Source organism: Girardinichthys multiradiatus, chromosome 4, assembly GCF_021462225.1.
Source record: "Girardinichthys multiradiatus isolate DD_20200921_A chromosome 4, DD_fGirMul_XY1, whole genome shotgun sequence".
In the NCBI taxonomy this organism is placed as follows: domain Eukaryota; kingdom Metazoa; phylum Chordata; class Actinopteri; order Cyprinodontiformes; family Goodeidae; genus Girardinichthys; species Girardinichthys multiradiatus.
In genome coordinates, this window is record NC_061797.1 from 27,636,978 (window position 1) to 27,650,095 (window position 13,118).

Sequence of the window (13,118 nt, forward strand, 5' to 3'; positions counted from 1 at the left end):
AAATTAATGATGCTATGACAAAAAGAAAGCTTTTCAAGTAAACATGTTTATTTAACTTGCATAATTCTAGGAAAGTTTAGAATTCAACTTTTCTTATCTCCATTTGCAGGTGTCCCATGATTTCGCCATTAATTTCAACCCAGAGGATGATGAATGTGAAGGTAAGGAGGAGTTCTCCACACCCTGTTCCCAGAGAGCAGTATGTTTTTGCAGCTGAAAGCAAACATCTGTAATTAGTTGCTTGAGAGATCTCCCACTTTATTTATTAGGCAAATGAGTATTCTGATCATGCCTTTTTCCACATTTGTAGGATTTAGCATACATTTTATAATAACTAAAACAAAATCAATAGATTGATTTTGAACACAATTAATGCCCATTAAACTTTTCCTCATTTTGTCACATTACAACCTTAAACCTCAAAGTATTTCATTGGGATTTTATGTGATAATATCATCATAAATTAGTGCATAATTGTGGAGTGGGAGGTTAATCATAAATGGTTTTCAAATTTGTTTTAAAGTAACAATCTAAAAATTGTGATAGTCATTTGTGTTCAAGTTCCTTTACTCTGATAATGCTAAATAAGATCCTCCGCAACAAATTGCCTTTAAAAAAGACACCTAATTAGTAAATAGAGTACACCTGTGTGTAATTTAATTTCAGTATTAATGAAGCTCTTCTGTGAAGCTCTCAGTTTTCACAGAAGCCCTCCATTCAATCTGACTGAGCTTGATCTATTTAAAAAAAAATATATAGACAGAATTGTCAGACTTTAAATGTACAAAGCTTGTAGAGACATATCTCAAAATACATTCAACTGCAATGCAGCAAAGGGACTTCTACAAAGTATTGACTCACGGGGGCAAAAAACAAACCGTTGAAAATTTTCATTTTCTTCCATATCACAGTTACCCACTACACTGTCTTAGTCTATGGCATAAAATCCTAATGGATTACATTGAAGTTAGTGATTGCAATATAGTTAAATGAGACAAAGTTCAAGGTATTTAAATACTTTTGGAACAAACTGTTTCTCGGTTTCTGAGAATATCTCTTTTGTGAAATACAAAATGTTTGAGTGTTAGTTGATGTATTAATGCTTCTTTTCTTCTGTTTGATCAGGGATCCAGGGAGTCGTTGAGGCATACCAGAACTGCCTTCCCAAGATACAATTATATGGCCCAACAAACGTTGCTCCGATCATTAACAGGATAGCCAAGGTGGCAGCAGGCGATGGCAACATTAAAGATGCTTCGGTGAGAAACTCAGTGATATATGGATTTAATACAGGCTTTGTTTTTATGCCTCCCACCGACATTCAGAAGTGAGCAGTCTCTTGCTCTCAGTGTTGTCGTAATAATGCTAAATGGTGCAAAAGAAGAAATAATTTAACATAAAGTTATGTTTTTATATTCCAGACTTTTATGTGTTAGATTAATAATTTATGAAGTGCCCCCAATTGGTGCTAACATAGTTTTTGGGCTGTTTTTATTTCATAGCATTTATTTTGAGATTTATTTTGCCATTTTTAATAAAAATGGATAAGCTCATTTGGGGTGCCAGTCAGCAAACTATTACTCAAATTACAATTAAAGTATAACGTGCAACAGTGGTAGTGTTCTTTATAATGAAATGCAAATATATCAGACACTTAAAATTGATTTCACACAAACTTCATTCCTTATAAGTTCAACAATATTTTTTTCTTTAAATAGTAAGGTAAAGTAATAAAAATAGAAATGGCACGGTACCCTTATAAATGAATCTTAAACACAAGTTTAAAAATCGTGAATGCTGACAAAACAGGACAGGGTTATATTAGTATCACTTTGTATAGGTTAAACCTTTTTAAGGCGATATCTCAATAGAAAAATCTGATGCATTTTTAAGAAAATTCAGCCAAATCTAATTTTCACTATTTGTGTATGAAGTCCTACAGACCAGTTTTAGAGGGAGAAATGTATTATCAACTGGCAAATGTATTGTAAATATGCCATTAACAAATTGTGGACCACAGCCATAAGGAAATCACAGTTCAGTTGTTTATTTGCCCAAAAATGTAGATCTAGTCAGATGCAACTTGAATAAAAAAAAAAACTTTAAATAAAACCTTGTTATGATGAAAGAAATGAATAAAAAAAGTTCCAGTAGCTAAATAGACTACTCATCTGGGTTCTATGTTTGCAAAGAAACCAAAGAAGAAATCTTCTGTTTTGACGATTCAGTTCATGCAAAAAGTGTATACGTCCACTTGTTAGCTTGACATGTTTTAGCTAATCTACAATGTTTTTATGTAATATTTTCGAATGCGTGTTTTGTAGTTCAGGGCCACCTTATGATGACTGTGGCAGTGAAGTCTATACAATCCTTCGAAATAACATCAAAGTCCTCCCACGCATGCTGGGAGGTGTCCTTGCTCATGAACAAATAGTGGTGAGATCAATAAGGCTAATGTTCACATAAAATCATTTTCTCTTACTTTCTTGCAGAGATACCACATCCTACTCATCCTCACAGATGGCGTGGTCACAGACATGGCGGACACACGTGAAGCCATTGTTCGCGCGTCCTACCAGCCTCTCTCCATCATCATTGTTGGCGTGGGCAATGCAGATTTCACAGACATGCAGATCCTGGATGGAGATGATGGCGTCCTGCGATCGCCAAAGGGCGAGCCCGTCCTCAGGGACATTGTGCAATTTGTCCCCTTCAGAGACTTCAAAACGGTCAGCGATTCTCTCCATCTGTCATTTATTTTGTGCTAATCAATTTTCCTTCAGACTGCTCGACATCTGACTGCTGAGCCACAGAGGCTTTTGCATATCTGAACTTTTTTTTCAACGTTATGTCCTTCAGCCTTTTTAATTGAAAGGGGTAAACGGGCAGTTTGGGTTGTTAGCAACACAAGCAATGCTATCTGGTTTGTTCTTAAGAGTGCACTGTTCTTAACAGAGGCCTCAGAGGTTATTTCTGGAATCTGCCGTAGACACTTCCTGTGTTTCGGGGCCAAAGCCCCAAGGGCACCAATGACACCACCACCCCTGAGGCCTTGACTCTTCACAACTTCATTTTTACTTTGAGCCCTTTGCATTTCTTGAAATTCTCGTGTTAATTCTTCTTGATTTTGTTGTTCTTAAGGATCTCTATTCCTATCACTACTGCTCTATTTTTTGCTTTGTTGCAGGTCTTCCACATATGGCCTTGTTATTTTGCTACATTTTGATGTAGCTTCAGATTTTTAAAGGAAGCCGTTTAGAGCTGCTATGGCTTGATGTTTATTTTTCCATTGCTGGTTCTTAATGCTAGTTAGAATATTACGTCTGATGACCCTGTTGTATTTGGACCCATGAAGTTGTCTCTTCAGGAGTTAGATATTGACATTCACACACCTTCATCCTGAAGAGTGTAGGGTCTAAAGCTAATTCCTTGTACTTTTGGCGCAGTTTGATTCATATAAAGCACTTTGAATTATCTTGTTACAGAAATGTGCTATATCCCCTCCTTGAACTGCCACCTTAACATGGTCGAGGGGTTTGAGTGCTCAAATGATCCTAGAGGCTATGTTGTCTGGGGCTAAATGCCCCTGGTAGGGTCTCCCATGGCAAACAGGCTCTAGGTGATGGGTCAGACAAAGAGCGGTTCAAGAATCCCTCATGAGGACAAAAATATCGAGGCACGTGACCCGGCCACCAGGCGCTGGAGAGCGCCTGGTGGCCGGGTCGCTCCTCGCGGCACCCGGCCGGGCCAAGCCCAAACGAGAGACGCGATACCATCCCCCAGTGGGCCCACCACCTGCAGAGGGAACCATGAGGGACCGGTGCAAAGAGGATTGGGTGGAGGACGAAGGTGGAGACCTCAGCGGCCCGATCCCCAGATGCTTAGGCTGGCTCTAGGGACGTGGAATGTCACCTCGCTGGGGGGGAAGGAGCCTGAGCTTGTGCGGGAGGTCGAGAGATATCGACTAGAAATAGTCGGGCACGCCTCCACGCACAGCGTCAGGGGTGCTGGATAGTGCCCCTCCCGGGGACTCCATTATTCTGCTGGGACTTCAACGCCCACGTGGGAAATGACAGTGACACCTGGAGAGGCGTGATCGGGAGGAATGGCCTCCCCGATCTCAATCCGAGTGGTGTTTTGTTATTGGACTTCTGTGCTAGTCACGGATTGTCCATAATGAACACCATGTTCAAACATAAGGGTGTCCATCAGTGCACTTGGCACCAGGACACACTAGGCAGGAGGTCGATGATCGACTTTGTTGTCGTATCATCAGACTATCGGCTGCATGTTTTGGACACTCGGGTGAAGAGAGGGGCTGAGCTGTTCACTGATCACCACCTGGTGGTGAGTTGGATCCGCTGGAGGAGGAGAAAGCCGGACAGACTTGGCAGGCCCAAGTGCATAGTGAGGGTGTGCTGGGAACGCTGGCCGGAGCCCTCGACCAGGGATGTATTCAACTCCCAACTCCGGGAGACCTTTGACCAGATCCCGGGGGATGTTGGAGACATAGAGTCCGAGTGGACCGTGTTCTCCGCATCTATTGTTGATGCTGCTGCCCGTAGCTGTGGCCGTAAGGTCTGCGGTGCCTGTCACGGCGGTAATCCCAGAACCCGATGGTGGACACCGGCAGTAAGGGATGCTGTCAAGCTGAAGAAGGAGTCCTATTGGCTGTGGTTGGCTTGTGGGACTCCTGAGGTGGTTGACGGGTACCGTGAGGCCAAGCGTGCTGCAGCCTGGGCTGTGGCAGAGGCAAACACTCGGGCCTGGGAGGAGTTCGGTGAGGCCATGAAGGAAGGACTACCGGTTGGCCTCGAAGCGATTCTGGCAAACCGTCCGGCGCCTCAGGAGGGGGAAGCAGTGCTTCGCCAACACTGTTTATAGTGGGGGTGGGAGACTGCTGACCTCGACTGAGGACATTATCGGGCGGTGGAAGGAGTACTACGAGGATCTCCTCAATCCTGCCATCACGCTTTCCGTGGTGGAAACAGAGGCTGGGGACTCGGGGTTGGACTCTTTCATCACCCAGGCTGAAGTCACTGAGGTGGTTAAAAAGCTCCACGGTGGCAAGGCTTCGGGGGTGGATGAGATCGGCCCTGAGTACCTCAAGTCTCTGGATGTTGTTGGGCTGTCATGGTTGACACGCCTCTTCAACATTGCGTGGCAGTCGGGGACAGTGCCTCTGGACTGGCAGACTGGGGTGGTGGTCCCCCTTCATAAGAAGGGTGACCAGAGGGTGTGTTCCAACTACAGGGGGATCACACTACTCAGCCTCCCTGGTAAGGCCTACGCCAGGTTATTGGAGAGGAGAGTCCGGCCGATAGTCGAACCTCGGCTTCAGGAGGAGCAGTGTGGTTTTCGTCCCGGCCGTGGAACACTGGACCACCTCTATACCCTCTACAGGGTGCTCGAGGGTTCATGGGAGTTTGCCCAACCGGTTCACATGTGTTTTGTGGACTTGGAGAAGGCATTCGACTGTGTCCCTCGTGATGCCCTGTGGGGGGTGCTCCAGGAGTATGGAATCGGGGGCCCTTTATTAGGGGCCATCCGGTCCCTGTACGAGCGGAGCAGGAGTTTGGTCTGCATTGCCCGCACTAAGTCGGACTTGTTCCCGGTACATGTTGGACTCTGGCAGGATGGACAGGATTTCTAGACGCAGCCAAGGGCCGGAGGGGGTCTGGTTTGGGGACCAGTGGATTTCATCTCTTCTTTTTGCAGATGACGTGGTCCTGCTGGCCCCCTCTAGCCAAGACCTACAGCATGCGTTGGGGCAGTTCGCAGCCGAGTGTGAAGCGGCTGGGATGAAGATCAGCTCCTCCAAGTCCGAGGCCATGGTACTCAACCGGAAAAGGGTGGCTTGTCCTCTTCAGGTTTGAGGGGAGTTCCTGCCTCAAGTGGAGGAGTTTAAGTATCTCGGGGTCTTGTTCACGAGTGAGGGAAAAATGGAGCGGGAGATCGACAGACGGATCGGTGCAGCTGCCGCAGTAATGGGGGCACTTTGCCGGTCCATTGTGGTGAAGAGAGAGCTGAGCCGAAAAGCAAAGCTCTCAATTTACCGGTCGGTCTACGTTCCTACCCTCACCTATGGCCATGAACTTTGGGTCATGACCGAAAGAACGAGATCCCGGATACAAGCGGCCGAAATGAGCTTCCTCCGTAGGGTGGCCGGGCACTCCCTTAGAGATAGGGTGAGGAGCTCGGCCATCCAGGAGGGGCTTGGAGTAGAGCCGCTGCTCCTCCACATTGAGAGGAGCCAGTTGAGGTGGCTTGGGCATCTATACCAGATGCCTCCTGGACCCCTTCCTTGGGAGGTGTTCCAGGCAGGTCCCACCGGGAGGAGGCCCAGGGGACGGCCCAGGACACGCTGGAGGGACTATGTCTCTCGGCTGGCCTGGGAACGCCTTGGGCTCCCCCTGGAGGAACTGGAGGAGGTGTCTGGAGAGAGGGACGTCTGGGCATCTCTGCTGAGTCTGCTGCCCCCGCGACCCGGTCCCGGATAAGCGGAAGACGACGAGTACGAGTACGAGAAATGTGCTATACAAATAAACTTGCCTCGCCTCGATAGTAGAAATAGGACATTGGGTACAACAAAGATAATTTGGTTTGCAATTTACATTTACAGGTCCTTCTCAAAATATTAGCATATTGTGATAAAGTTCATTATTTTCCATAATGTCATGATGAAAATTTAACATTCATATATTTTAGATTCATTGCACACTAACTGAAATATTTCAGGTCTTTTATTGTCTTAATACGGATTATTTTGGCATACAGCTCATGAAAACCCAAAATTCCTATCTCACAAAATTAGCATATCATTAAAAGGGTCTCTAAACGAGCTATGAACCTAATCATCTGAATCAACAAGTTAACTCTAAACACCTGCAAAAGATTCCTGAGGCCTTTAAAACTCCCAGCCTGGTTCATCACTCAAAACCCCAATCATGGGTAAGACTGCCGACCTGACTCCTGTCCAGAAGGCCACTATTGACACCCTCAAGCAAGAGGGTAAGACACAGAAAGAAATTTCTGAACGAATAGGCTGTTCCCAGAGTGCTGTATCAAGGCACCTCAGTGGGAAGTCTGTGGGAAGGAAAAAGTGTGGCAGAAAACGCTGCACAACGAGAAGAGGTGACCGGACCCGGAGGAAGATTGTGGAGAAGGGCCAATTCCAGACCTTGGGGGACCTGCGGAAGCAGTGGACTGAGTCTGGAGTAGAAACATACAGAGCCACCGTGCACAGGCGTGTGCAGGAAATGGGCTACAGGTGCTGCATTCCCCAGACCTGGGCTACAGAGAAGCAGCACTGGACTGTTGCTCAGTGCTCCAAAGTACTTTTTTCGGATGAAAGCAAATTCTGCATGTCATTCGGAAATCAAGGTGCCAGAGTCTGGAGGAAGACTGGGGAGAAGGAAATGCCAAAATGCCAGAAGTCCAGTGTCAAGTACCCACAGTCAGTGATGGTCTGGGGTGCCGTGTCAGCTGCTGGTGTTGGTCCACTGTGTTTTATCAAGGGCAGGGTCAATGCAGCTAGCTATCAGGAGATTTTGGAGCACTTCATGCTTCCATCTGCTGAAAAGCTTTATGGAGATGAAGATTTCATTTTTCAGCACGACCTGGCACCTGCTCACAGTGCCAAAACCACTGGTAAATGGTTTACTGACCATGGTATCACTGTGCTCAATTGGCCTGCCAACTCTCCTGACCTGAACCCCATAGAGAATCTGTGGGATATTGTGAAGAGAACGTTGAGAGACTCAAGACCCAACACTCTGGATGAGCTAAAGGCCGCTATCGAAGCTTCCTGGGCCTCCATAAGACCTCAGCAGTGCCACAGGCTGATTGCCTCCATGCCACGCCGCATTGAAGCAGTCATTTCTGCAAAAGGATTCCCGACCAAGTATTGAGTGCATAACTGTACATGATTATTTGAAGGTTGACGTTTTTTGTATTAAAAACACTTTTATTTTATTGGTCGGATGAAATATGCTAATTTTGTGAGATAGGAATTTTGGGTTTTCATGAGCTGTATGCCAAAATCATCCATATTAAGACAATAAAAGACCTGAAATATTTCAGTTAGTGTGCAATGAATCTAAAATATATGAATGTTAAATTTTCATCATGACATTATGGAAAATAATGAACTTTATCACAATATGCTAATATTTTGAGAAGGACCTGTATTTAACATCTAAAGACATGAACAAATACAAGGTGTGCAAAAAAGCAGAATCCTCTGAGTAATGCCATGGTTGGGTGGATGTGTACAAGTGTCTGGAAAGGGATGCAGAAGCAAACTGTTTTTGCCATGTTGGAGAAGGAAGGCTGCCCAGAGACACACAGAGAGGCCTGAAAGAGCTTTCTGTTGTAACCTGAAACACACCCGACTCTGAGTTGCAGCAGGATTTCTAATGATTGACCCAGGCTGTTGCCAAGGGAAAATATGTCTAAAATGGAGCATGGATATTAGGCCATTACATGTGGCTTTCTAGACATTTTAATCTCACAAATGTACCTTTTTCCCCCTCAATATTTACTAAACTGCTGATCTACTGTTCTTGTCCTTGTGCTTTGTGGTGTCACACTTTACCACCTTAATTAAAGACTGGAGATATAAGTATTAAAAGTTTAATTTAATCCTATAACAGCATTGTTAAATTCATGTATCCCCATTTGGGTTTGTGCTTTAAGTACTCCCACAGTCCTCCTTACAGCTACTAAACCCTGCCTACATTTACAGACCAGCTTTTCGCATGTTTCTACTGGTATTTTGATGTTTGTTTTTAGGGATGAGCTCCAAGCCTTTTGAGCTCCAAGCCTTTGGAAGACATTCTTTTCATCACCCTTGTCTTTAGCTCCCTTCACAGATTCTCTATTGGATTCAACCTGGGAATCTAATTTGGCCACTCTAAAAAAGTTAATATTACTTCTAGCAATAAGAAACCTGATATTAAAAGATTACTTTAACTCTAAATCTGCTTAAATCTACCTGGTACGAATACTTTTGCAGTTAGCTGTCATTGTAAGGGTACCACTGCTTTCAGGACATGAATACAATGACTAAAACAATTTTGCTGCATATTTTCAATGAGAACGTTTTTTTGACACTTACCTAATGCATGAAAAATATGGTTCCCAGTTAAACTGTACACAGCATGCCCATGACTGTGACACCGTGCATGTTCCAGCACCCTCTTATGACATGGTTTTTCAATTAAAATCCTTTCACTTCACACATGTACATTACTATCAGCTAGTGTGAAGTCATATATTCACTCTATGCTTTCACCTTTTATTATAATAATATTTGACCTGTTGTTGAAACAGTTACTGGTGTATAGTAGAGCCTCTTGCTGCATATAAAACACAGTAGCAATAACTTAAATATTCTCCCATTTGGGTATTTTTAACCCTAATGCTACAAAACTGAAACTGTTGAATCTAAATGATTTTTTTTCAAAAAGGGACACAACTGCAAAGCTTGAAAATAGATATTGTTATATCCTAGAAAGATTATCTTCATATATTTAAAATATTTGGCTTGCACTGGCCCAGCCTCTTCTTGACAAACGAACACTGTGTTATGTTGATATGGTTTAACTTTTCTTCATAGTTAAACTTGGAATCAGTTTGATCAACCTTCCACAATATTAAAAAATGGATGTGAGTTAAAACCTACTTTGCACACGAAACTCTAAACCAATCCTTACTGAATGACATCAGTATGATTGAGGCAAAAGTATATATAAAAAACACTGCAATGCAAACACTTATGTGGTTTGGGATCAATACATGAGATATTTCTTGCAGGATAATGCCCACAGCAGTTGTTCCAATAATATCAGACACTGACTTACCTGTTGTAATTAGCTTGAAGCAGAGAAAGAACTTTGGACACTGCCCACATCCCCTAGAGCTTTACCTGAAACACTTTGTGCTTCACATTAAACAATGCCTCACAGCTCTTTTGACAACTCTCTGTTTTCTGTTCTCTGTTGCAGGCTTCTCCTGCAGCTCTGGCCAAGTGTGTTCTTGCAGAAGTACCTGGTCAAGTAGTTGAGTATTTCAGCCATAAGGCAATTTCACCTATGAGCCCAATGAGGGAGTTGCTGAGCCCCATCCTGACCCCAGTGGCCACCACCCCAACAGAATAACTGGCTGCTCTGTACCAGCAGCCCACCTTGGAGCGCAGCACCAGTCTGGCACACTAAGAGGGAAAGAAGATGCATGTCTCTAGATGAGAACTGAAGAGAAAATTCTTCTAAATGTGTTATTTATTTTAAGCAAAATGTTTACACATAGACTGAAATTCAAGGGATTGTGGGTTACATTTTTGTGCTCTGTGTGGGTTGAGCACTTCTCCCTTTCTGTGCGAATTGACCATCCAGCTTTTTCAGCAACACAATCCCTGAGAGCTTAAGTTTTCTCCTTTTAATGTTTTCTGCATGCAGGCCAGGACCTTAATGATGATTTAGTGATCAGACAGAGGCTTGTTTTTCCTTTTTATCCTCACAAGGTGTCCCTCTCCTTTTCACACGTTTAAATAATTTTAAATGAAATCAGAACTAGATTGTTTGACAATATTTAATCAAGATAACAGAACTGTAAGAAACACTGCAGTTTATTGTTTGACTCATAATTTGCCTGTAGGCTTAAGAGTGGGTCTGGTGGTAGAATTGGCCTTATTTTTTAATTGCAACATTTCTAAGCACACATAGATCATAATTTTAATATACAACACAGGAAATGACATCAATATGCACTGTAAATGTCTCATTTTTCTATGTAAGTGTACTTCTTGATGTAATATATTGGTAAAAGCTTTGTCTGAATGTGCACTAGCCACTACCAACAAATCAAAACCTGCTTTACAATACATGGGAATGGCACAAATGCAAATATGGACAAGGCTGATGAGTTCAGTATTATCTATTTATACTTCACCAAATCCAAACAGAGGTCATCTCCGAACACCAGACTGGAAAAGCAAACAAGATAAATTAATGTTTGGTTGCTTAAAGTCAATGCAACCTTTCAAGTCAGGCTATATGTAAATACCAACATGGAACCAACATCCAGCTACATTTTATGTTCACAATTTGTCACCTTGTGAAACTGCAAGTGACATAACTTCACAAATCTGCAGTATGTGTTATAGCTTTGGGTCTTTATGCGCTTTTCTTCTCTTTAAGACTGTGAGCTGGGGGCTTACATAAAAAATACAACTGAATTGGATTCATTTTTTTTTTGGCAAAATTGAACCAGTTTTTGGTTTGTTGTCAAGTGGCTACAGTAAGCAGTGAAAATCATGCGTCATGGCAGGTTATCTCCGAACCATTGTATTGTTGTCATCTCTTAGCAACCCATAATACAGGTATTAACCCTTTACGTATCTGCTGTAAGTTTTGTTTTGCAGAGACACTCAGTTTACCTTTTTTGCTGCTTTTATATGCAATGTAATTCTACCAGATGTTTAATAAAACATTGAAGTTGTGAGAAGTTTAAATCAAAGCAAAGCACAAAAGCCAATTCTCGGTTAATGGTGTAACACGCTAATATTGAGTTAATTTACATCAGAATAATACATTCTTGGAAATTAATGTCACCAATTTCCTTTTAGTGTTTCTTACCATTAAACGAGTGTTTCCCAAGACCAATTTGCTCTCTTAATTCATTAATTCAATTTCCAATTAACTCTCACCCGAAGGGAGAAATGGATAACCTTCATTGTGTAATTCTGTTGAGCTCATCATTTGAAAAAAGATATAACCTTCAGCAGTACTTATCCAGTTCAGCTGATTAGTACAGCTGATGTAAGTTGCATAATATAATGTTTAGGGACTAAAAAGAGAAATAGTGTTTTTCAAAAATGCAATAAAGCAAGATAGTTGACACACAAAGTCTACGAAAAAAAAACCTCTTAACAGCACAGAAACAAATTGCAGTACTCAATACATCCTATGCATCTTCTGGAAAATAAACTTTAGGGGCATTAGCGCCACCCACTGGACTGGAGTGTGTTAATCATTGTTACCAGTGGGCCAGTAGAGAGGCAACAGAAAAGTTGCGCTATTTTTTAAAATGTGTTATGCTACATATTTTTAGTGAGGAAATTTAGCTAACCTATCAAAAGATAAGATCTGTTTATTTTTATTTTGTGATTGTCACTTGTTTTATATGTGTAGACATTGCCATAAAACAGTTTTTCCCCCCTTAACAATTACGTTTTGTTAAATACCTTTTCACAATTAATGGTTAAGATTATGAAACAATTTATAATCCATTTCATACAAGGTTCTCTAAGGCCATGCCAGCACTTCCCAAACACACACATTATTGACTCTTTCTGAATGCACTGAAACACAGCTACCTCTGCTGTCTTTACTTATTTTAAAGATCAAATAATGAGGATTTCTCTGTCACTGTGTGGAGCACAGCGAGAGGCCTATTGATTCAGCAGACCCAGCGTTGGAGCCATCTCCACTAACTCGCATGTGAAAATCCCTGGAGGGAGGTTGGATTTACACCTAAAGCTGAGCCCCATGGGGTTAGCTTAATGCAGTGTAGGAATGATGCCAAAATGAGATGATACTCTGCAGGAACATGCAGAAAATTACAGGCTAGTTCTTGAAAAAAGCTGCATGACATAGCATGAATATGCTATGTTAGATTATTAAAGGTTACAAACCAATTAATCTAACAATCTATCTACAGTCAGTCTCATAAACTCAACATTAATCAGAAAGATGAATTCTTGACCTTTGCATTATGTGATCTTTATTACAATAAAAAGAAGGAAGAAGATTGTTTTTATATTTCTCTGAATTAAGATTAATTTAGGATCAACACTAAAATAAACACTTCATTTACTGATTATAAGAAATATCTACAGGAACTGGCCATCAACACAAATATATTGAATAAAGATACTACACTAATTTTATCCTACATACTACAAAATATTGGGAGATTTATGACTGGGTTATTGAATTTTCAAAATATTATCTGAACTGATTAAAATCAAACATAATTAAAGAGGCCATATTTTGTTTCTTTGCTTAAAGGAAGCATGAACTACCTGGACAGATCAGCTTTTGGCACCAGAATTGTGG

At 42.1% G+C, this 13,118-nt stretch overlaps 1 protein-coding gene across 1 annotated transcript in view; it reads left to right on the forward strand.

Moving 5' to 3' along the window:
• cpne7 (copine VII) overlaps positions 1 to 11,663 on the forward strand; it is a 49,773-nt gene extending 38,110 nt beyond the window's left edge. Inside the window, exons 13-16 of the mRNA XM_047363377.1 lie at positions 110 to 161; positions 1,126 to 1,259; positions 2,493 to 2,729; positions 10,008 to 11,663. Of these exons, the coding sequence (XP_047219333.1) occupies positions 110 to 161; positions 1,126 to 1,259; positions 2,493 to 2,729; positions 10,008 to 10,160 (576 nt within the window). The 3' untranslated portion in view covers positions 10,161 to 11,663. The remainder of the gene's footprint in view (positions 1 to 109; positions 162 to 1,125; positions 1,260 to 2,492; positions 2,730 to 10,007) is intronic.
• The last annotated feature ends 1,455 nt before the right edge of the window (positions 11,664 to 13,118 follow it).